Source organism: Cetorhinus maximus, chromosome 3 (assembly GCF_964194155.1).
Source record: "Cetorhinus maximus chromosome 3, sCetMax3.hap1.1, whole genome shotgun sequence".
Classification (NCBI taxonomy): domain Eukaryota; kingdom Metazoa; phylum Chordata; class Chondrichthyes; order Lamniformes; family Cetorhinidae; genus Cetorhinus; species Cetorhinus maximus.
In genome coordinates, this window is record NC_135881.1 from 164,472,802 (window position 1) to 164,494,889 (window position 22,088).

The 22,088-nt window shown below is 51.2% G+C and overlaps 1 protein-coding gene across 3 annotated transcripts in view; it reads right to left on the reverse strand.

The window, feature by feature from the left end:
* Positions 1-1,555, reverse strand: part of LOC144679010 (GMP reductase 1) — a 107,446-nt gene extending 105,891 nt beyond the window's left edge. The window contains exon 1 of one of the 3 annotated variants that reach the window (XM_078539215.1): positions 1,156-1,555. In XM_078539215.1, the coding sequence (XP_078395341.1) occupies positions 1,156-1,242 (87 nt within the window). In that variant the 5' untranslated portion in view covers positions 1,243-1,555. The remainder of the gene's footprint in view (positions 1-1,155) is intronic. The other 2 variants (XM_078539216.1, XM_078539217.1) reach the window with 2 other exon arrangements.
* Positions 1,556-22,088: the final 20,533 nt, after the last annotated feature.

Genomic DNA, 22,088 nt, shown 5'->3' on the forward strand with positions numbered 1-22,088 from the left:
CTGCAATTTCTTTGCTGGCTTCGAGACCCTGGGCTAGAACCTATCAGGTCCTAGGGATTTGGCAGCCTTTTTAGTACCATTACTTTCTGTAATACTGTTTTATTGCCTACATTAACCATTTGATTACCTGTCATAATTAGTTATAAAGTCCATTCCACTATGTAAATTGTATGTAAACAATTATAGGGTTAGTTATATGACTAGTTAAATAGTTATGGAACTGTTATATGACTCAATGTTGGTTCAGTTATATAAATAGTTACTTGATCAGTTGTAGGGCGGTTATAGAAACAGCGATAGGGCCAATTAAGGAGTCAGTTAAATGGCCAATTGTGGCACTCGTTAAATGTCTTAAGGGTCCGGGTACATGATTTGTGGAGAGTTTGGATACATCCGAAATTTTGCTCACATATTTATTGTCACAACAGCCACAGATTGTGTGGAAGCATATTTCCCCTGACTCTGTACCCAGTCTCTCTCTCCTTCCAATGAAAAGTCTGTGAAGTGTTTTATCATATTTACTCTGATTAAGGGTTTCTTGGGATTCTTTAAGTGATTGTGACAACTGCAGAATAAAAAAAGCTACTGGAATACTGGTGAACTCCAAGAGAATAAAAAATGCCGCACTTTACTCGCAATACTGGGATATCCTCCACGCGTTCCCATGGGAACAATTTCATTTTGAGACACAGCTCTTGCGGAGCGAATGCAGCAATATATTGATCAATAGTCACTGCGGACTGCATTCCCCAGCTGTTCATGGCTGAGTTCGAGTTATCTTTGAAGCACTTGTACACAACATGTTAAATAAAGCTCACATCAAACACAGACAGTAAACTCTTTCTGGGACAGGGTATTTGGAATGAGACATGAAGGGTTATTTTGTTACAGGTCTTCACTTGACCTTCCGGTAGTCCTCTAGTCTCGTTCCCAAGCTAAACGTTCCCCATCTAAAAGCTTGGGCAAAGCAAACTTGTAGCGTTAACTTTTTTACCGGAATATTTCCAAAGTAGAAATAAGCACAGCTTTGGATGGTGCAAATTAGAGGAGGGAGGAGGAGGAGGAAGGCAGCTAAAATTGTCAAAGTGGGTGGCTGTCCTTTCCTGAATATATTTGAAAAGAATTCCTTTGCGGGTGTTTTTCTCTCTCTCTCACCTCGGATCTGCTCTTCAAGCTGCTCCTTTTGGGTCGGACCAGAACATCCTTGAAGTCGAGTTTGAGATCGGCGTCCACCCGCGGCATGCTGAGCGCTGCTGCCGAGCCCAGTCAACTCCGCTGCACCAAAAGCCCGCTGCCTGTCAGCGCGCGGCATTTATAGCCTGCCCGCCCTACCGCCACCTCACTCACAGAGATCACTCTCCGAGCTGCTGCATAGCTCAAATCGCTTGGCCCGCTCTCACCCTCCCTCCCACTCCACAGAGAGAGAAAAAAAACAACTGCAGAGGGAAACATCCTGGAACACTGCAGTGCGAGTGAGCAGCAATTCCCATTTAAAGAAACACTCCAGCCGCTCTGCTTACGGAAAGCGACTGCATTCTTTCAGTCAGTCATTGACTGAGTGGGCAGGGCTGCGTTCTACCCTATTTTGGGACACGCAACAAAATCTGTATTTAGGATTCAAATCGCAGAGCCATGGAGCGCCTTGCCAAATGGAGTGGGCCAATGAGCAGTCCCAGTGACCGCTAGCGTCGGCTTTGTGTCCACACACACACAGATAGACAGACAGCGCCGCACTCCTTCCTACTCCATACCAGAGCCATGGTTCCTGGCAATACAGGGGGGGCGGGGGGGAATATCTTCCCATTTACTGGGCAATAGTGTAAGCACAGCCGGTGTATGGGCTCTGTTAGCTTGCAGAGAGGGCTCGGTAAATAGCCCAGCTCTCTTCCCGTCTCCGGATCCTCAGAGACTGCACGTCGGGACCCTGCAGAAATCCTGACTTGCTGACCTTCGCAGGAATTGCCCGGAAGTTCCGATGGGCGATTCCCCTCCTCCCCGGGATCCTCTGCAAAAGTCTCCGACTCTGAGAGTCGGAGACTTGGGCAGTTCCGTGGGACTTACCTGAATAGTTACCCCAGAAATTCTAGGCAGAAAAAAACCTATTCTAACTCCTGGGTAACTACAGAACTGACTCCCAAATCACTCACACTGATCCCCCTGACTCCCCCCTCGACCCCCTGACCCAACCAACCACCCCCACCCCACACCACTCGACTATCCTCCAAACCCTCTGACTATCCTTCTAACCACCGACCAATTTGATCCACCTACACCCCAAATCTGACTTGACTAGCCCTCCACCTGACTCCCCTCCTGATCGGACCCAACTATCCTCCGACCCACCTATCATCTCATCTACCTGCCACCCTACCCACTTATCTCACCCACCTACCCACCAACCCATTCACTCATTCATCCATTCGTTAACATTCACACAGGGCATTTAAACTTACCATACGGCAGCAAGTGGGGTAAAACGGGGGTGTGGCTTGTTACCCCCACCTCCCCCCCAACTCTACAGCACTGCAGTTGAGTTCTCCAAGGTATGCTATGCTGCACAGAAACTTTGCTCAGAAGACACTTCTAGAAATGGGGAGCAGTATTGGGGCATGGAAACGTTTCAGTCGATTGGCAATGCAACGATAATTGTTGCTCCACAGAGGATCTGGACCTATATTATTAAGTGGATCAATTCTCTTACTTATATGAACTTGTTTGTGTAGGTGCAAGTTAGGCTATCCTGACAACATTTGATTGGGTGTTCTTGCTTCCTTTGAAGCTTACTGCACCGCAGTGGTATAATTCGTGTGTATATTGGTGCACTCATTCTCAGAAGAACTCATGTTTGGGCAGCCAGTATTCTGCTGAAGTTCCACTTCAGCTCTGTGAGCAGCTATCAGGAAATTGTGCAGTCCCCCCCCCCACCCCCCCCACAAGGGCCATCTGTCAATTGTTCATGTTGTTATTTCCAGAGTGCTTACCCTTGTCCTGCTATTATCACATCCTGCCTTCTGACCTTAATGGCACCATCAGCACTTCCTTTAGCCAGTACCACTATCATTAACACCCCTTTGTCCTTTTGTCCATGACATCTTTACCAAACTCTCCTTTGCCCCCACCTATCACAGGCCTTCTATCCAGCTTCACCTGCTCCACCCTCCTTTAAACTGTATAAGTTTCATCACATTTTTACTTCTCTTTAGCACTGAAGAAGAGTCATATGGTCTCGAAATGTTAACTCTGTTTTTCTCTCTACAGATGCTGTTAGGCCTGCTGAGTTTTTCCTGCATTTTCTGGTTTTGTTGGAGTCAAGGGGGAGTCAGGTGACTTCCGTCCTTGTCAGCAAATACCGGGGGGAGTCAGTGGCATAGTAGTAATGTCACTAGACTAGTAATCTAGAGGCCTTGGCTAATGCTCTGGGGACAGAGGTTCAAATCCCACCATGGCAGCTGGTGGAATTTAAGTTCAATTAATAAATCTGGAATTAAAGCCAGCCTCGGGACATGAAACAATTGTCATAAAGACCCACCTGGTTCACTAAAGTCCTTTAGGGAAGGAAATTAGCCTGGTCTGGCCTACATGTGACTCCATACTCACAGCAATGTGGTTGTCTCTTAAATGGCCTAGCAAGCCACTCAGTTGTATCAAACTGCTATGAAGCCTAAAAAAGGAATGAAACTGGAAGGACCACCCGGCTTCAACCTAGGTGCCGGAAACAACCTTGCAAAGTCCTCCTTATGAAAATCTAGGATCTTGTGCCAAAATTGGGAGAGCTGTCCTGCAGACTAGTCAAGCAACAACCTGACATAGTCAGACTCACAGAATCATACCTTACAGACACTGTTCCAGACACCGCCATCAACATCCCTGGATATGACCTGTTCCACAAGCAGGACAAACCCAGCAGAGGTAGCAGCATAGTGATTTACAGTTGGGAGGGAGTTGCCCTGGGAGTCCTCAACATTGACTCCAAACCCCATGGCAAATGGTCAAACATAGGCAAGGAAACCTCCTGATGGTTGCCAGCTACCGCACCACCCGTCCACCTCAGCTGATTATTCAGTGCTCCTCCATGTTGAACACCATTTGGGAAAAGCACTGAGGGTGGCAAGGTCACAGATTGTACTCTGGGTGGGGAACTTCAATTTCCATCACAAAGACTGGCTTGGCAGCAGCACTACTGATAGAACTTGCCGAGTCCTAAAGGACATAGCTGCGAGACTGGGTTTGTGGCAGGTGCTAAGGGAACAAACAAGAGGGAAAAACCTATTTGACTTCATCCTCACCGATCTACCTGCCGCAGATGCATCTGTCCATGCAGTATTGGTAGGAGTGACCACCAGCACTGTTGTTGTGGAGACGAAGTCCCGTCTTAACATTGATGATACCCTCCATCGTGTTGTGTGGCGCTACCGCCGTGCTAAATGGGATAGATTTCGAACAGATCTAACAACCTAAAACTGGGCATCCATGAGGCGCTGTGAGCCATCAGTAGCAGAATTATATACAACCATAATCTGTAACCTCATGGCCCAGCATATCTCCCACTCTACCATTACCATCAAGCCAGGTTTAATGAAGAGTGCAGGAGGACGTCCCAGGAGCAGCACCAGGCAAACCTAAAAATTAGGTGTCAACCTGGTGAAATTACAACACAGGACTTACTTACTTGCATGCCAAACAGAATTAGCAGTCCTACCACATCCAGTCTTGAATGATGGTGGACAATTAAGCAAAGTAACTGGAAGAGGAGGGCCATAAATATCCCCATATTCAATGATGGGGGAGCCCGGTACATCAGTGCCAAAGAGAAGGCTCAAGCATTTGCAACCCTCTGCAGCAAGAAGTGCCATGTGGATGATCCATCTCGGTTCCTCATGACGTCCCCAGCATCTCAGATGCCAGTCTTCAGCCAATTCGATTCACTCCACGTGATATCAAGAAACGGCTGAAGGCACTGGGTACTGCAAAGGCTATCGGTCCTGACAACATTCTGGCAATAGTACTGAAGACTTGTGCTCCAGGACTTGCTACATCCTTAGCTAAGCTGTTTCAGTACAGCTGCAACACTGACATCTATCGGACAATGTGGAAAATTGCCCAGGTATGTCCTGTATGCAAAAAGCAGGACAAATATGACCTGACCAATTACTGCCCCATCAGTCTCTTCTTGATCATCAGCACAGTGAAAGAAGGGGTTGTCGACAGTTCTATCAAGTGGACTCACTCAGCAATAACCTGCTCACTGACGTTCAATTTGGGTTCTGCCAGGGCCACTCAGCATTTGACCTCATTTGGTCCAAACATGGACAAAACAGCTGAGCTTAAGAGGTAAGGTGAGAGTGACTGCCCTTGACATCAAAGCAGCATTTGACTGAATGTAACATCAAGGAGCCATAGTAAAACTCCCAGTGCCACGTGCTAGTGAGCATAAGAATAGAGTGATTGAGCAGTTCAACATGTGGCTGGAGAAATGGAGTAGGAGGGAGTGCTTTAGATTTCTGAGGCAATCGGGGTTCTGGGGCAGGTGGGACCTATACAAGAAGGACAGGTTACATCTTAATAGGACTGGATTAATGTCCACCTGGGGAGGTTTGCTAGTGCTGTTCAGGAGGGTTTAAACTAGATTGGCAGGGGGATGAGAACCTTAGGGCAAATTCAGAGCAAAACTGAGAGGAAAATATTAACTCATTAGGAAGATATTCAGAGAGTAGTATCAAAGTCAATAGAATATTTGGAGAGTTTGATAGAATTAGAGTAGACAATAGTTAGTCATTAGATGGGGTCAGGTTAAGGGGGAAAGTAAAAAAAGACTAAATCAGGTTTAATATGCATGTGTGTGAATGCACAGAGTGTGGGTAATAAGATTGGTAAACTACAGGCACAGGTTGACAAATGGAATTTTGATATTATTGTTATAACAGAGACCTGGCTCAAAAAAGGGCAGGACTGGGTGTTAAAAATTTGTGGGTACAAAGTGTTTAGGAGAGACAGGAAGGTAAGAAAAGAGGGGTGGTGGCAGTATTGAATAAAAATGCCATTACAGTATTGGAGAGAGAGGATGTTCCAGAGGGGTCAAGGATGGAATCTCTCTGGCTGGGGGTAAGGAATGAAAAAGGTGAAACAACATTGATCGATGTAATATATGAACTAGTGGTGCAGGCAATGTCAAGGTATATTCCGTTAAAGGGGAAAGATAGGACAAATAAATCCAGAGTGCCCTGGATGACGAAAGAGAGAGAAGATGAAAAGGAAGTGCGCATAGGACAAATGTCAGGTAAAAAAAATACAATGGAAAATTAGGCTGAATATAGAAGGGCCAGAGGGGAAGTGAAAAAACTAATAAGAAAAGCAAGGAGAGAGCATGAGAAGAGACTGGCAGCTAATATAAAAGGGAATCCCAAGGTCTTTGATAAGTACGTATATTATAAAAGGGTGGTAAAAGAAAGAGTAGGCCCAATTAGGGATTAGGGATATAAAAGGGGACTTGCACGTGGAGACAGGAGAAACAGCGGAGGTAGTAAATGAGTACTTTGCATCTGTCTTTATGAAGGAAGAAGGTGCTACCCAAGCCAAGGCGAAAGAGGAGGTAACTGGTACACTCAAAGAATTTACAATTGAGAAGGAAGAGGTGTTAGAAAGGCTATCTTTATGCAAAATAGGTAAGGTACCAGGAATGGATGAGCTCGGACAAAAATCAAGGATGGAATCTCTCTGGCTAGAGGTAAGGAATGAAAAAGGTGCAATAACATTGATTGGTGTAGTATACAGACTAGTGGAACAGATGTAGTGAGACAAATTTGTGAAGAAATTACAGAGAGAAGCTCCCTCCGGGAGCTTTTACTGAGCGCACATGCGTGAACCTCCGTTCTCGCCCTCCTCTCACCCCTAACCCGGCAGTGCTGAGCACTGCAGTGCGCGTTTCACGCTGGCAGGCTGTTAATTGGCCAGCCAGTGTGAAATTGCAGTCAGGGCCTGATCGTGGCTGGTGGTCGGCTTCACGACCACCCCCGAACATGCCCACCGCGTCCACCTGACGAGGGCAAAATTCTGCCCTATAGTCCGGGACAAAATCAATAGTCACTTAGACAAATGCAGGATAATTAAGGAAAGCCAGCATGGATTCATCAAGGGAAAATCATGTTTAACTAACTGGCTGGGTTTTTTGAGGAGCTAACAGACAAGGTTGATAAGGGCAACACTGTTGATGTGGTGTATATGGATTTTCAAAATGCATTTGATACAGTGTCACACAACAGACTTGAGTGAAATTCTAGCTTATGAAATAAAGGGGAAAGTAAGCACTTGGATAAGTAATTGGCTGAGTGACAGGAAACAGAGAGTAAATAAATGGTTGTTTTTCAGGTTGGAGGAAGGTTTATAGTGGAGTCAGTGTTGGAACTCTTGCTCTTCCTAATATATATTAATGACCTGGACAGGTGTTCAGGGCATGATTTCAAGATTTGTAGCTAGTATGAAGATTGGAAACATTGTCAACTGATGAGGATAGTTTTGAACTTCAAAAGGACATAAACATGTTGGTGGATTGGGCAGACAAGTTGCAGATGAGACAAAAACAAAAATTGCTGGAAAAACTCAGCAGGTCTGACTGCATCTGTGGAGAGAAAGACAGAGTTAACATTTCGAGTCCGTACGACTCTTCTTCAGAACAGAGTCATACGGACTCGAAATGTTAACTCTGTCTTTTTCTCCACAGATGCAGTCAGACCTGCTGAGTTTTTCCCAGCAATTTTTGTTTTTGTTTCAAATTTCCAGCATCCACAGTAAGTGGCAGATGAGGTTCAATACAGGGAAGTATGAGATGGTTCATTTTGGCAGGAAGAATACGGAGAGACTGTATAAAGTAAAGGAAGAAAGTCTAAAGGAGGTGCAGGAACAGAGGAACCTCGGTGTATAGTACATAATTCACTGAAGATGGCAGGGCATGTTGAGAGAGCAGTTAATAAAGCATATAGTATCTTAGTTGTTTTAATAGGGACATTGAGTACAAGAATAAGGAGGTCATGTTGAACTTGTAAAATACACTAGTTAGGCTTCATCTGAAGTACTGTTCTGAGCACTGCGCTTGAGGAAGGATGTGAAGGCTTTAGAAAGAGTACAGATGAGATTCACAAGAATGATTCCAGGGATGAAGAACTGTAGCAATGTGGACAGATTGGAGAGGGTGGGACGCTTTTCCTTGGAGAAAAAAAGGCTGAGAGGAGACTTGATGGAGGCATTCAAGATCCTGAGGGGTATGGACAGGGTAATTCGGGAGAAATTTTCCCACCCAAGAGAGCATCAAGAACTGAAGGGCACAGATTCAAAATAATTAGCAAAGGGAGTAAAAGTGATATAAAATATTTCACCCATGTGGTGGTTCGAGTCTGCAATGAACTCCCTGAGGGAAGGTGGAAACAGGCTCGATTGATTCAATTCAAAAGGGAATTGGATTGCTATCTCAAAAGAGAGAATGTGCAAGGTTATGGGGAGAAGGCAGGGGAGTGGGACTAGGACTCTTTCAGAGAGCCAGTGTAGAGCCAATGGGCTGAATGGCCTCCTTCTGCACTGTAAAGATCCTGTGGTTCTGGAGTCAATGGGAATCAGGGGGAAAACTCTCCACTGGTTGGATTCATACCTCGCACAAAGGCAGATGGTTGTCGTCGTTGGAGGTCAATCTGCTCAGTCCCAGGACATCACCACAGGAGATCCTCAGGTAGCATCCTAGGCCCAACCATCTTCAGATGCTTTATCAATGACCTTCCTTCCATCATAAGGTCAGAAGTGGGGATGTTCGATGATGATTGCACAACGTTCAGCACCATTCATGACTCCTCAGATACTGAAGCAGTCCATGTTGTCACAATGAGGTGACCTGTGCATAAGTGATGTTAATTTGTAATTTCACCAGCTGACCAAACACATACTGAACTGTTTCAAAAGGCCTTTTTTAAAGACAAGAAAAGATATGGGGCAGAATTTTCCCAGAATTGCACTAAGTGCGGTAGCAAGTGGGTAAAATGTAGTCCAACCCACCAACAAAAATGGCGTGCTTTCACCCTGTATCATCCCGAGCCCGCCTCATTACATATTCACTCCCGCAAAACACGTCGTTTCCATGGCAGGCGGGCTCTTATTTGCCCGCTCGCCATTACCCCACTGTTGAATCACACCAGCCGCCATCTTTAAAAGGCAGCCGCCAGCAAAGCGCTCATCGTCACCAACTCACCACCGCCGTCCGGGAGACATGGCCAGCAAAGGAAAAAAGACTGCAGCCCCCCCGCTTCAATGACGGGTTCCTTAAGTGACTGCTGGATGCCGTGGAGGTCCGCCGGGATGTGCTCTACCCCCGCTCTGGCTGCAGGATGGGCAGCAATGTCACCAACCCGGCTTGGGAGGAAGTGGCAACGATGGTCAGTGCCAACGCCCTTCAGAAGAGGACAGCCACCCAGTGCTGCAAAAGCATAAATGATCTCGTCCGTTCTGCCAGGGTAAGTCACTCTTTTCATCACTCCCAACTCACACACTCACAAACCCATCACACATCCACAGGGCCCTCACTCACTGCCAGTGCAAGGGACATCACCATTCACTCTTTCACACACACCTTCATTGTCCTCATCCCGTCCATGGGACCTCTCACCACCCACACAGGCCAGGCATACTTATCATCTGGCCCGGCAGGTGTCCTGATACACTCTCCCCATCTCTATCCATGCAGGACAAACTGGCTCACAGCAGGGAAAAGTTGCAAACAGGGGGAGGGAGATCCAAGTTCTGACAAAATTTGAAAACAGAGCCATCCAGCTGGCCGGCGATGACCTGGACCAGTCCTGTGCTGATGGTGAGGTCGGCGCTGCTCTACCAAATGAGGATCCAGCAGTGCAACATCCATCACACAACCTTATAGTGAGTGATGTGTCCTCTTTCACAGGCCACTGCCATGCACTAATTATTTCCCCTTGCTTTCGCAGGCACATGTGCCAGTCGACAGAGTCCATGACCCAGAGCTTCCAATCAGGCCCCCGAAGAAACCTCTGAAGAGGAATCTGAAGGCGCCCTCCCTGATGTCCCACAGAGCGCTCACCCACATCCTCCACCAGCGCAGAGACATACACCTCGGTGAGACCGAGCTTTAGAGTAGCCTTGGGATCAGAATCGGGTGAGCACATTGCACTTTCTGATCCACAGCTGGTGGAGGCAGGGACTTCCCAGGTCCCCGGCACTCGGAGGGCTGTTGGAGGCCAGAACGTTGCTGAGTCCGAATAAGATGGTGAGCCTCTGGACTCGGTCATGTCACAATTGCTAGAGCTGCAAAGACAAGCTCAGGAACATAGGAAGGGATGTCCACTGCACTCCTCAGATTGCAAGGCATGATGGAGGAGTCCATCTGTCTTCAGGCTGAGGTGATAGCGCCGGCATTGCAATGCACTGAGGTCAACAGTGGCAGGATGGCGGCCGCCGTGGAGACCTTGGCCCAGGACGTCAATCCTGCACTGCTGCACGGGCTTAACTCCATTGCTGATGTCATAGTTGGCATCCAACAGTGTGTATGCGAGAGGGATACCGGGCAGCTCGATCTCACTCCAGCTACCCCGTTTCCTCCAGGCATCAAACTGGGGCCCTTGGGCACTCATAGGGAGGGAGGATCAGAAGGTGCACACTCCAGGGCCATCCACTCAGGTGACTCTGGGAGTCTCCGGCCTATCCGAATCCCCTCTTCCTGTGATCTCTGCAGCTCCAGCTCCACAGACCAAGGAGGGTGCCACTGCCACACAGCAGGACTCTGAAAGCAGGCCGGGGCCCTCCAAGCCTTGGCCTTCCAGAGGATGCCCGCCAAAGTTACCACATGGGCGTCGCAGTCAGCAGGCTGCTTCAACCTCTGCTGTGGATGCCTGGGGATCACCAAGATATTGCGGCAGGATTAAGAATGTTAAATAAAAGTAACTCTTTTGAGTCAACCAAATAAACTAAATGAACAAAATCAGGGACAAAGTAAAAAGCAGCACCTTAAAGGGAGACTGCAAAAACAAAGACAAAATTTAAAGGAAACTTACAAACATTGAACCAAAATGTGATTAACAGGGTCAATAAAGCGCCCCAGTCCCCGCGGTGCCCACTGAGTACAAAAGGCCTCGACGGTGCCGGCAGACACCGCATGCTCCCTCTCCAGGGACACCCGGCCGCGAACGTAGCCGCGGAAGAGGGGCAGACAGTTGGGTCGGACGACCCCCTCGATCGCCCGCTGCCTGGATCTGTTAATGGCCAATTTTGCCAGGCCCAGGAGCAGGTTCACGAGGAGGTCCTCCTCGCTCCCAACCCCCCTCCGCACCAGGTGCCCGTAGATCAGGAGTGTGGGACTGAAGTGCAAACAAAACATCAATAAAAGGTTCTTTAAATAACTGAAAAGGGGTGCAGCCTACAACACCCTATATACACGTGGTCCACACACTCCACAAGGTTGCAAAAGGCGCAGGTATCTTGGGAGTCCATGAACCAACATGACCTACGGTTATAGGGGACTGCTGCATGCAACACCTCCACCCCAGGTCCCCAATGGAAAGAGGGAGGACACCTCCATAGAGGGCCCCCCACTGGGTACCTCCACTGCCGGACGGCAACAAGGCACACCAGGGCGTGTCCGGGTGGCGGGCGAGGGTGAGGAAGTGAAGGGTGTGCAGCAGCCCATACAGGAAACTCCTCCACGCCATGCTAAAGGACATGGAGGGCATTTCTGCAAGGCAGCTCAGGTTGTGGGGCACCAGCTCCCGAGGGAGGGTTCAGGGCTTGGGGCCAATGTGGAATTCCATCCGAACAGGGGTACGCTCAGACGGAAGACCTCCGCGCACCTGCGCCACTTCAAGACCCAGTATGACGTCGGGGCCGAACACGATTGTCCTAAGGTCTTGGATGGCATTGGCCATGAGCCGGACGTCCATGGACGCACGATACGCCAACTCCTGTGGTAGCATCCAGCCCACTCCTCTGCCAACCAGCACGTCCCTGATCCTGGTCACCCTGGCAGCCTCAGCCCTCCTCTCCGCCAGCCTCTGAAAAGGATGGAGGGGCGGATTCCTGAGCAGCGGCTCTCTGACAATAGCCTCTACTCCTGATGGGGGAGAGCTGCGTCGTGAGGCGATCATGTTCCAGGCTTTAATCAGTTCCTGGTAAAAGACGGGCAACGCCTGCAAGGAGCCACGAAGGCCCCTCAGGTCTATAAACAGGAGCTGCACGTCATAATTCAGGCCGTGCACCTGGCGGAAGAAATACGTTGCCAGGGCAAACCATCTCAGAGGGGTCTCGACGTAAAGGTATCACTGCAGGGCCTGAAGGTGGAAAGTCGCCACCTGGGTGTGTAGGCACACCAGCACCTGTCCGGCCTCCCTAAGCGGGAGACTCAGAACCTCAGCTGCGACCCAGTGCAGCCTTTTGTCCCAGAAGAAGTCGACGAGCATTCTCTGGACTTTTGTGACAAAGTCCGGGGGAGGGGTCAAAGTGACCAGCCGATACCACAACATGGCGGCAATCAGCTGGTTTATGACCACAACTCGACCCCGGTAAGACAGCACTCGGAGCAGTCCTGTCCAGTGCCGCAGGCAAGTGGTGACTTTGGTCTCCAGCTCCTGCCAATTCGCTGGCCAGGATTCCTCAGCAGGGCAGAGGTGGACCCCCAGGTAGAGGAGGCTGGTCCTGTTCCAGGTCCGGTTCCAGTTGATCCTGGCAGAGGATGTGGCCGATTGGACCTCCTGACACTCGCGCAACCTTCGCAGGTCAACCGGGTCGGTGAACATGAAGAGCACGTCATCGGTGTAAGCCGAGAGGACCACCCCAATGCATGGCCCGCGCAGAACCAATCCCGACAACCTCCTCCGCAAGAGATGCAGGAAAGGCTCCACACAGATAGAATACAATAGGCCAGACAGGGGGCAGCCCTGACGTACCCCTCTCCCAAAGCGAAGGGGCGCTGTCAGGGACCCGTTAACCTTAACCAGACACTCCGCGGCAGCGTACAGAAGTCAGATCCGGGCGATGAAATGGGTCCCGCACCCAAATGCTCGCAGAGTCCCGAATAAGTATTCGTGATCCATCCTGTTGAATGCCTTCTCCTGGTCAAGAGACAGGAAGGTGCTCGACAGACCAGTCCTCTGGGAAAAATGGATAATGTCCTGAACCAGATGGATATTATCAATGATGGTGCGGCCCGGGACTACGTAGGACTGGTCAGGGTGGATCATGTGGTCCAGCACGGTGCCAAGGTGAGAAGACATTGCCCTGGCAAAGTCTTGTAACCCGTGCTGAGGAGGGAGACCGGGCGCCAGTTTTTAAGTTGGCGGGGATCCCCCTTCTTAGGCAGCAGGGCAATCACGGCCCTGCGCCACGAGAGGGGCATCTCCCCGGTTGCGATACTCTCCCCCAGGACCCCTGCGTAGTCGTTCCCCAGGATGTCCCAGAACGCCCTGAAGAACCCCCCAGTCAGCTCATCCAGCCCCGGGGATTTGACCCTGGAGAGGCTGTCGAGGGCGTTGGTCCCGAGACTTATCGGGGAGTCAAGCTTTCCGGCACCTTCCAGGCCGACCTGCAGCAGGTCCTCCCACAAAACTCTGCGAGTATCCTCACTGGATGGATCTGGAGAGAACAGGGCAGAGTAGTCGGATTTGGCAATGGCCCTGATGCTCTCCGGATCCGAGACGAGGGATCCATCGTCGGCCAGCAGCGTAAGGAGCTGCTGACGGACCCCGTGCCTTTTTTCCAGTGAGTAGAAGAAGGGGGAGCCACGGTCCAGGTCCTTAAGGAACCAGGTCTGCAACCTCACGTACCCATGAGACTCGACGAGTTGCAGGTCCCGCAGCGCGCCCTTCTCCTCTTCGTACACCAGCCGCAGGGCCGGGTCCGCGTCGGGCTGACAGAGACGTGTCTCCAGGTCGAGCACCTCCTTCTCCAACTCCTCCACCCTGGATTTCTGTCTCTTTGTCAACTCCCTTGTGTACTCCTGACAGAAAACGTGGACGTAAGTCTTGCCTACGTCCCACCATAGCCTCAAGGAGGAGAAGCCTCCCCGCTTCCTTCTCCAGCCGGCCCAGAAACGACAGAACGAGTCCAGGAACTGCTCGTCCTCCAGCAGCAAGTTGTTAAAGTGCCAGTACGCAGACCCCGTCCGAGCGCAGAATGGAGCGAGCTCCGCCCTCGCCAGATGGTGGTCGGTGCACGGCACTCACCTCATAGAAGCCGACAGAACGCAGGACACGTACGCCTTCAATACATCAAGACGCTCAAGTCTGAACACTCCTACTCCAGGTGACACGAAAGTGAAAATGCTGGAGTGAGGATGGAGATTTCGCCAGACGTCCATCAAGTTGAAGGACCCGACCAGGTCCTGAAACTTACTCACACCGAGCGTGCGGTGCTGGGCACCGTGATGGTCCCGGGCCTCGAGGGCACAGTTAATATTAACTCCGAGGACGATGCACTCGCCCGTGTCAATGGAGCCCAGATGAGTGGACACTTCCTGAAAGAAGCTCGCTTGCTGCTGTGCGCCCAGGGGAGTGTACACATTCACTAAGTGAAGCACCGCGGCCCCTAGGTGCATAGCAAGGTGCAGCAACCGACCTGGCGCCGGCTCCTTGACCCCCAAGATCTCCGGCTGAAAATGTGGGGCCAACAAGATAGCCACCCCGCCAGAATTGGAGGCTAGGTGACTCATGTAGACCCCTCCTCACCACTCCAGGAGCCACGTAGCTTTGTCTCCCGGGGTGGTAAGGGTTTCCTGGGGAAGCACACTGCATACTTCCCATCCTGAAGGACCGAGAGGTTCTGGAACCTGCGCTGTGCGTCCCTGCTGCCGTGGATGTTGAGGCCGGCTATGGTAGTCTTCATTGTCAGAAATACGTGCTACCATCACCATGCCTAGTGTAAGAAGGAGAGGACGATTTTAAACCTTCCTCTCCTTCAAGAGCCCAGCGAGAAACGTGTGGACCCTCCTCTTGGCATTCCTGTCCAGCCCAGGGGCCTTGAGGGCCTCGTGGATGGACCAGAACACAAGAGGAAAAGAATATCACCGGTTCAGGGCCGACTGGACCCTGTCTCAGTGACCGCGATTATTCGCTAAAAAATCCTGGAGCCTTCGTAAAGGGATGTGGTTCCACTATTTAAGAAGGGTTGTAGAGATAAGCCAGAGAACTACAGACCAGTGAGTCTCATATCAGCGATAGGGAAACTACTGGGGAAAATTCTGAAGGAGAGAATCTATCTCCACTTGGAAAGGCAAGGTTTGTTCAGGGATAGTCAGCATGGCTTTGTCAGAGGGAGGTTATGCCTAACAAATTTGATTGAATTTTTTGAGGAGGTGACCACGTGTGTAGATGAGGGTGGTGCAGTTGATGTAGTTTATATGGATTTCAGCAAAGCCTTTGACAAGGTCCCACATGGGAGACTTATAAAGAAGGTGGATTCAAAATTGGCTTAGTTGTAGGAGACAGAGGGTGATGACAGAAGGCTGCTTCAGTGACTGGAAGCCAGTGTCCAGTGGCGTACCACAGGGATCTGTGCTGGGTCCCCTATTATTCGTCATTTATATAAACGACATAGATGGCTATGTGGGTGGTAGGATTAGTAAGTTTGTGGATGACACAAAGATTGGCTGGGTGGTTAATAGTGAAGTTGAGTGTCTTGGGCTACAGGAAGATATAGACTGGATGGTCAAATGGGCAGACAAGTGGCAGATGGAATTTAACCCTGAAAAGTGTGAGGTGATACACTTTGGAAAGAGTAATTTGACAAAGAAGTATTCAATGAACGGCATGACACTAGGAAGTTCTGAGGAAGAAAGGGGCCTTGGCATGTGTGTCCATAGATCTCTGAAGGCGGAGGGGCATGTTAGAGGGGTGGTGAAAAAGGCATATGGGACACTTGCCTTCATCAATCGAGGCGTAGGTTACAAAAGTACGGAGGTCGTGTTGGAGTTGTATAGAACCTTGGTGAGGCCACAGCTGGAGTACTGTGTGCAATTCTGGTCGCCACATTATAGGAAGGATGTGATTGCGCTGGAGGGATTGCAGAGGAGATTCACCAGGATGTTGCCTGGGATGAAACATTTAAGTTATGAAGAGAGGTTGGATAGACTTGGGTTGTTTTCATTGGAGCAGAGAAGACTGAGGGGCTACCTGATCGAGGTGTACAAGATTATGAGGGGCATGGACAGGGTGGATAGGGAGCAGCTGTTCCCCTTAGTTGAAGGGTCAGTCACAAGGGGACATAAGTTCAAGTTGAGGGGCAGGTAGTTTAGGGAGGATGGGAGGATAACCTTTTTTACCCAGAGGGTGGTGACGGTCTGGAATGCACTGCCTGGGAGGGTGGTGGAGGCGGGTTGCCTCACATCCTTTAAAAAGTACCTGGATGAGCACATCATAACATTCAAGGCTATGGGCCAAGTGCTGGTAAATGGGGTTAGGTAAGTATGTCAGGTGTTTCTTACCTGCGCCGAAGGGTCTATTCTGCACTGTGATTCTGGGATGAGGGGAGAGTCAGTGGGGGGCACCAGGGGATCCACCACCTCAACCGACAACGTCTCTAAGTTGTCCCTGGTGCTCACCAACGAAACTCCGTCCTCCTCCAGGTCGTCGCCTCCAGCTTCCAGCCCCTCCCCCGTATTGAGTACGGGGATTGGTTCGGAGCTGCCAGTCGGCTCCACCTCCACCTCGATCCCACCCCCAGGATCAAGGGCAGAGGGGTCCTCTGTGGTCTCCTCTTGGGGATATGGGCTAAAGGATGGCGGCTGCTCAGAGCCCTGCTCCCTCCCAGGCACCCAGGGTCATCCGGCGAGTCCGGGAAAAGCTCTGGACCTAAAACAGTGACGCCCGGCGCTGAAGGTTGGGAGGGAGCCGGGAGGCCCTTCCTCACCACCGCCGCCCGATGACGCGGTCATAGGGGCCACGAAGGCACTGCCGCAGTCCCCTGGCAGGCCAGATGACACTTCGGGGGTACAACATGGATCTGGGTGGGGCACCACCACAAGGTCGTTACCCTCACTGACCCCCGAGGGGCCCTGCTCTGGTTGGGGGTTTGGGCTCCCCCTAGATGGCAGAGCGAGGATTTACAGGGCGGAAATACCACCACCTTTTCATTGGGGGAGCGGACACATCTGACCTTGCGAGTCGTGAGGTCCTCCCCCTCCGAGGGGTGGCGTCTCTTCCGGGGTAGACTAGGGGTTGGGGAGACCTCCATCTGCGAGGCCCCCGCCACCGCGTCCAGCCCTCCCAGATGCTCCGCCCTTTGAGGTTTGGGCAGGTCAACCCTCTTTAATAGGACCACCAGCTCGGGGTCGCGCGCCCAGATGACAGAGGTGGGGGAGGAGGAGCCCAGCGGGGATGAAGGGCGGGATGTTAGATTATATGAGCCTCTGGGCAGTGGCCTCCAGAGGGTCCACCACCAGGAATGTCCCGCCCACCGTGAGCCCCTTCTCGAGGGCGAGGTGCACCGCCTGCCCGGCCTTCAAAAAGAACACGGCCTTGCCGTACTTCTTGGAGGCTGTGACTATGGCTGAGTTGCTGACAACCCCGGCCAGAGCCTTCACGCAAGCCTCAATCGTCAGGGTGGGGTGGGTGTAGTACTTCATCCCGAGCGTGCGGGTCAGTAACCTAAAGGATCACAAGCCGCAAGGGAAGCAGGAGCCAAAGAGGCCACCGCCCCCGCGTAGGTGGCCCGAGAGGGCCCCGCCACCAGCGAAGATGTTGTTGCTGCCATCAGGAAGTGTTACACCCACCCCAATACAGGTAAATTATACACAACAAACAGAGCAAAGGGGAGTGGGAGTAGGGTAGAGTGAGGGGCGGGAAGGGGAGACAGAGAGGACAAAGGCGGAGAGGGGTGTTCCTTGAGGTGGGGTGGGGGAGGTTCACATGTTCCATTGCAGGGGGAGGAGGAGTCTTCAACTGGGCAGACAGCACTGTCCAGGCACAGTTCAGGAACGATGGTAAATGTTCGTAAATGCAGCTGGCTCTGGGCAGTGCTAGCTAACCCAGGCAAGGCAAGGGAGGGCAGAGTGGGATACAGGTTCCTTTTCCCCTTGAAGTCCAGTCTCTCGCAGCCCTCCCTCCTTAGATGTTCCTTCCTCCCCCTAACAGTAGAACCAGAGTCTTTACTTTCCCCAAGGCACTCATATCCAGCACAGGAGCAGTCTTCCCCCTTGGGCAGTAATGGAGTCCTCTCCCCTCGGCTCTCCTCAAACTCCCATTCCCAGGCTCTTCAGGCCTTGCTAGGCATTACAAGGCTCCCCCATGCAGTAGCAGTTTCTAATAGCAGCAGTCTTGTTGGCAATAGTCTTCTTGCTCCAGTTGAGGACTAGAAGGAAATCCCACAGCAGCAAGAACAGCCACAGGAAATCCCACAGCAGCAGGAACAGCCACTGGAAACCCCACAGCAGCAGGAACAGCCACTGGAAATCCCACAGCAGCAGGAACAGCTACAGGAAATCCCACAGCAGCAGGAACAGCCACAGGAAACCCCACAGCAGCAGGAACAGCCACAGGAAATCCCACAGCAGCAGGATTAGCCACTGGAAACCCCACAGCAGCAGGAACAGCCGCAGGAAATCCCACAGCAGCAGCAACAGACACAGGAAATCCCACAGCAGCAGGAACAGCTACAGGAAATCCCACAGCAGCAGCAACAGACACAGCCAGCACCAAGCACAACCACAGCAATAGCACACGGCTCAGCAGTGATGAGCTGCAGCTGAGACCAACCAGGAAGCACAGCCTGGGCACGGGTGTTAATTACTTGTACATAATGTTCACTATTGTCAATAAACTCCCAAGAATGTCTCCCTGCCTGTTCCGATGAGCAGTGTTCTTGTCACTCAGATGTGAAACCTTTCTGCACAAGGTAAAAGGCAGGTGTCTCAGTCCAGGGCCTCTTCCCTGTGCTCTGTGCAGCCTTCACACCACAGTGATGGTCCAGCCTCACACTCCCTGGAAACATTACTGATGTCTGCACCTCGGTGGTGCTGCTCATTGCTGCCAGAATGTAGTGGGCAGGCGCCACAGAGTTCTCTCACTCTCTCTGTGTGCTCTCACCAAGGAGACCTCCAGCTCCCCCATTTCCTCCTCAGCCAGTTCCTCACCCCATTGTAGCATCAGGTTGTAAAGGGGGCAGCAGACAATGACGATGCGTGACACCCTCTGTGGACTGTATAGCAGGGCTCCACTAGACCGGTCCAGGCACCGGAACCTCATCTTCAGCATCCCGATGGTCTGCTCCACCAAGTTGTGAGCTGCTGCATGAGCCTCATTATAGCGTCGCTCTGCTGCAGCCTGAGGCCGCCGCATGGGTATCATCAGCCACGGCCTCTGCGGGTAGCCCTTGTCCCTGAGGAGCCAACCCAGCAGCCTCTGTGGACCCTGGAAGACTGCAGGGATCTGCGAGCGAGTCAGGATGTAGGTGTTGTGCATACTACCTGGAGACCGTGCACACACCTGCAGGATGCGTTTCTGGTGGTCGCACGTCAGCTGCACATTCAATGAGTGGGAACCGTTGTGGTTGATGAAGTCCACTGGGTGTAACGACGGAGACCTGAGCGCCACATGAGTGCAGTCAATCACACCCTGCACCTGTGGGAATCCTGAGATCAGGGTGAATCCATGGCCCTTGCATCCTGGCTGTCCCGGTCCCGAGCGAAATGTACAAAGTTGTGTGCCATGGAGAAGATAGCATCCGTAACCTCATGGATGCATTTGTGCGTGGTGGATTGTGAAATCCCACAGAGGTCACCTGTGGAGCCCTGAAAGGAGCCACTGGCATAGAAATTGAGCGCCATGGTCACTTCCACTGCCACTGGCAGTGGATGCCCTCCATGTCCTCTTGGCATCAAGTCCTGCAGTAAGTGACAGATGACTGAGAACCAGGTCCCTAGGCATGCGTAGTCGTTGGCAACACTGGTTCTCAGTCATCTGCAGGAATGGCAGGCGGCATCTATAGACCCTGGGTGTCGCTAGGCGCCGACCAGCCAGAGCTCACTGTTGCTCCTGGGCAGCGTGTGCGGGAGCTCCTGCTGCCCCTTCTTCATGAGGTTGCTGCTCCTGCCTTTGTGCAGCCAGGAGCCTCAGTTACTCTCTCCTCCATCTTCTACGGTCTCTATAGGCCATCAGGCATACAGCTAGGTCACCAGGATCCATGATCCTGATGTGGTCCTCCTGCAGCATGAAAGACAGAGAGAGAGAGACGTGGTTACCATGGTTGTACTTAGCACCTTTCCTGTCCCTGTGTGACCGCCCCTTAACACTTCGGATGGCCAGAGACGAGTGCGCTGCATGGCTGCCCTGCCAACCTGCGACATGGGGGACACTGGTCCAAACCGGGATGCTGAGATTGCAAGGGGCTGTGAGCGCCCCCAGCAGTGATGGCCAGCGTTGGCGAGGAGATTGTACAACGTGTGCAGTCCAACTGTTCTGTGGTCCAATAAAGTGGTGGTGACTCAAAATCTGTGCTGGGGGTGTGGTGGGGGGGGTGTTAGTTATGGTGGCTTGGTGGCTCTTTGGTACCATTGCGTTGCTGGCATGGGTGGGCAGGCTAGGAGCCCGACCCCAATCATATCACTGCTCCTGATCTGTCTTCGTTGCAGAGGTATGGTCAGTTTATACAGGTATCCCTAATCCGTGGCCACTTCCTTCGCTTACCTTGACCGCCCCCCACCTTGAGTGCCTGTACGTGGGATGCAGCACCAGGGCAGTGCTTGAACCCCCCTCTCCTCCCCACCCATTGACAATCGTTGCCTCCGAGGCTGGCCAGCACTTGCCCCTGGACACACACCCACTTTAGCAATCATCTCTACGGCCAGGTATCAGTTGCCCCCGCCACCCCCTCCGGCATCCCTGAGGCCTGTAAACAGCAGGCGAGCTGTGGTGAACGCTGCTGCTCACTCACCTCGGTTCCACCAAAGTGAAGGCCACCATGTGCATGTCACCTGCGTGCTGTTGTGAAACACGTCCGCGTGCTTTCCCACTGATGTGGATGGACAATATGGTGGGGTTCCAATAGGCTGGCGGGGCGGCCTTTTAATTATATGCTGATGTATTACAATTAGCTCCCTACTGACCGATGGTGGGGGCCGAGCAGACAATCGCGACCTGCCTTCATGCTGTCGTGAAGCAGGTTGCACCATATTTTCCGTGCCACCTATCACACCCGCCGCCAGCAGGCTCATAAAATTCCGCCCAAGAAAAGACACTGACTTAAGATGGCTGCCATAAATCACCTGACATCTGGTATTACCAGTGACCAGTTTCTGGAAAGTTCCAATGTGGAATATAATTCAGACATGCCACAACATTCTTCTCTGGAATTTCACACCTGTGGATGTCAATAAATACTTGAAAAGGACTTACTGAAAAATGTACTGTACCTACATTTACATTCCCATTAGACCACCTCTCCAGCAATATATGGTATACAGGTACATGGTATTTGTGAAAGTCTGCTAGAACAATAATTATATGAAAGATGATTTCCTATCTCATCAAGATCGATAATGACTCATCCAGGGGGTTAATGGTTGGGACACTACACAATCTATTCACTCCTTGGCAATGAAACAAAAGCACTGTCATTCAGGCATCAGATAAACAAACACCTACTGATATCATTATGGGAGAGAAAAATCATATAACTGAAGTAACCGTTTTGAAATCTCTTTAATACAGCATACAAGCTGGAAACAGTGGTCAGTAGTCTGGAAAATCTGCCAATGAAGCAGTAAGGAGCTCCCTCCTGTCCTCTCCCAAGTTAAGACCCTATCTCTTACAGTTTAAAAATCCAGCACAGACATAGTGAATTTTCCATCGAAAGTAACCTCAGATGCAAAATTTCTGGCAGAGATGGATTATGGATTAAAAATAAATTGTCTCCAGCAATTGCAGTTACATGGGCTTCCAACTCCCACTTAAGAGTTGGTGCAGGAGGGAGGGTTTTAGATTCCAGGATCACCAGGACTGTTTCTGGGGAAGATGGGACCTGTACAAGCGGGATGGTCTACATTTGAACCAGAGCGGGACTAACATCCTTGCGGGTGGGTTTGCTAGTGCTGTTGGGAGGAGTTT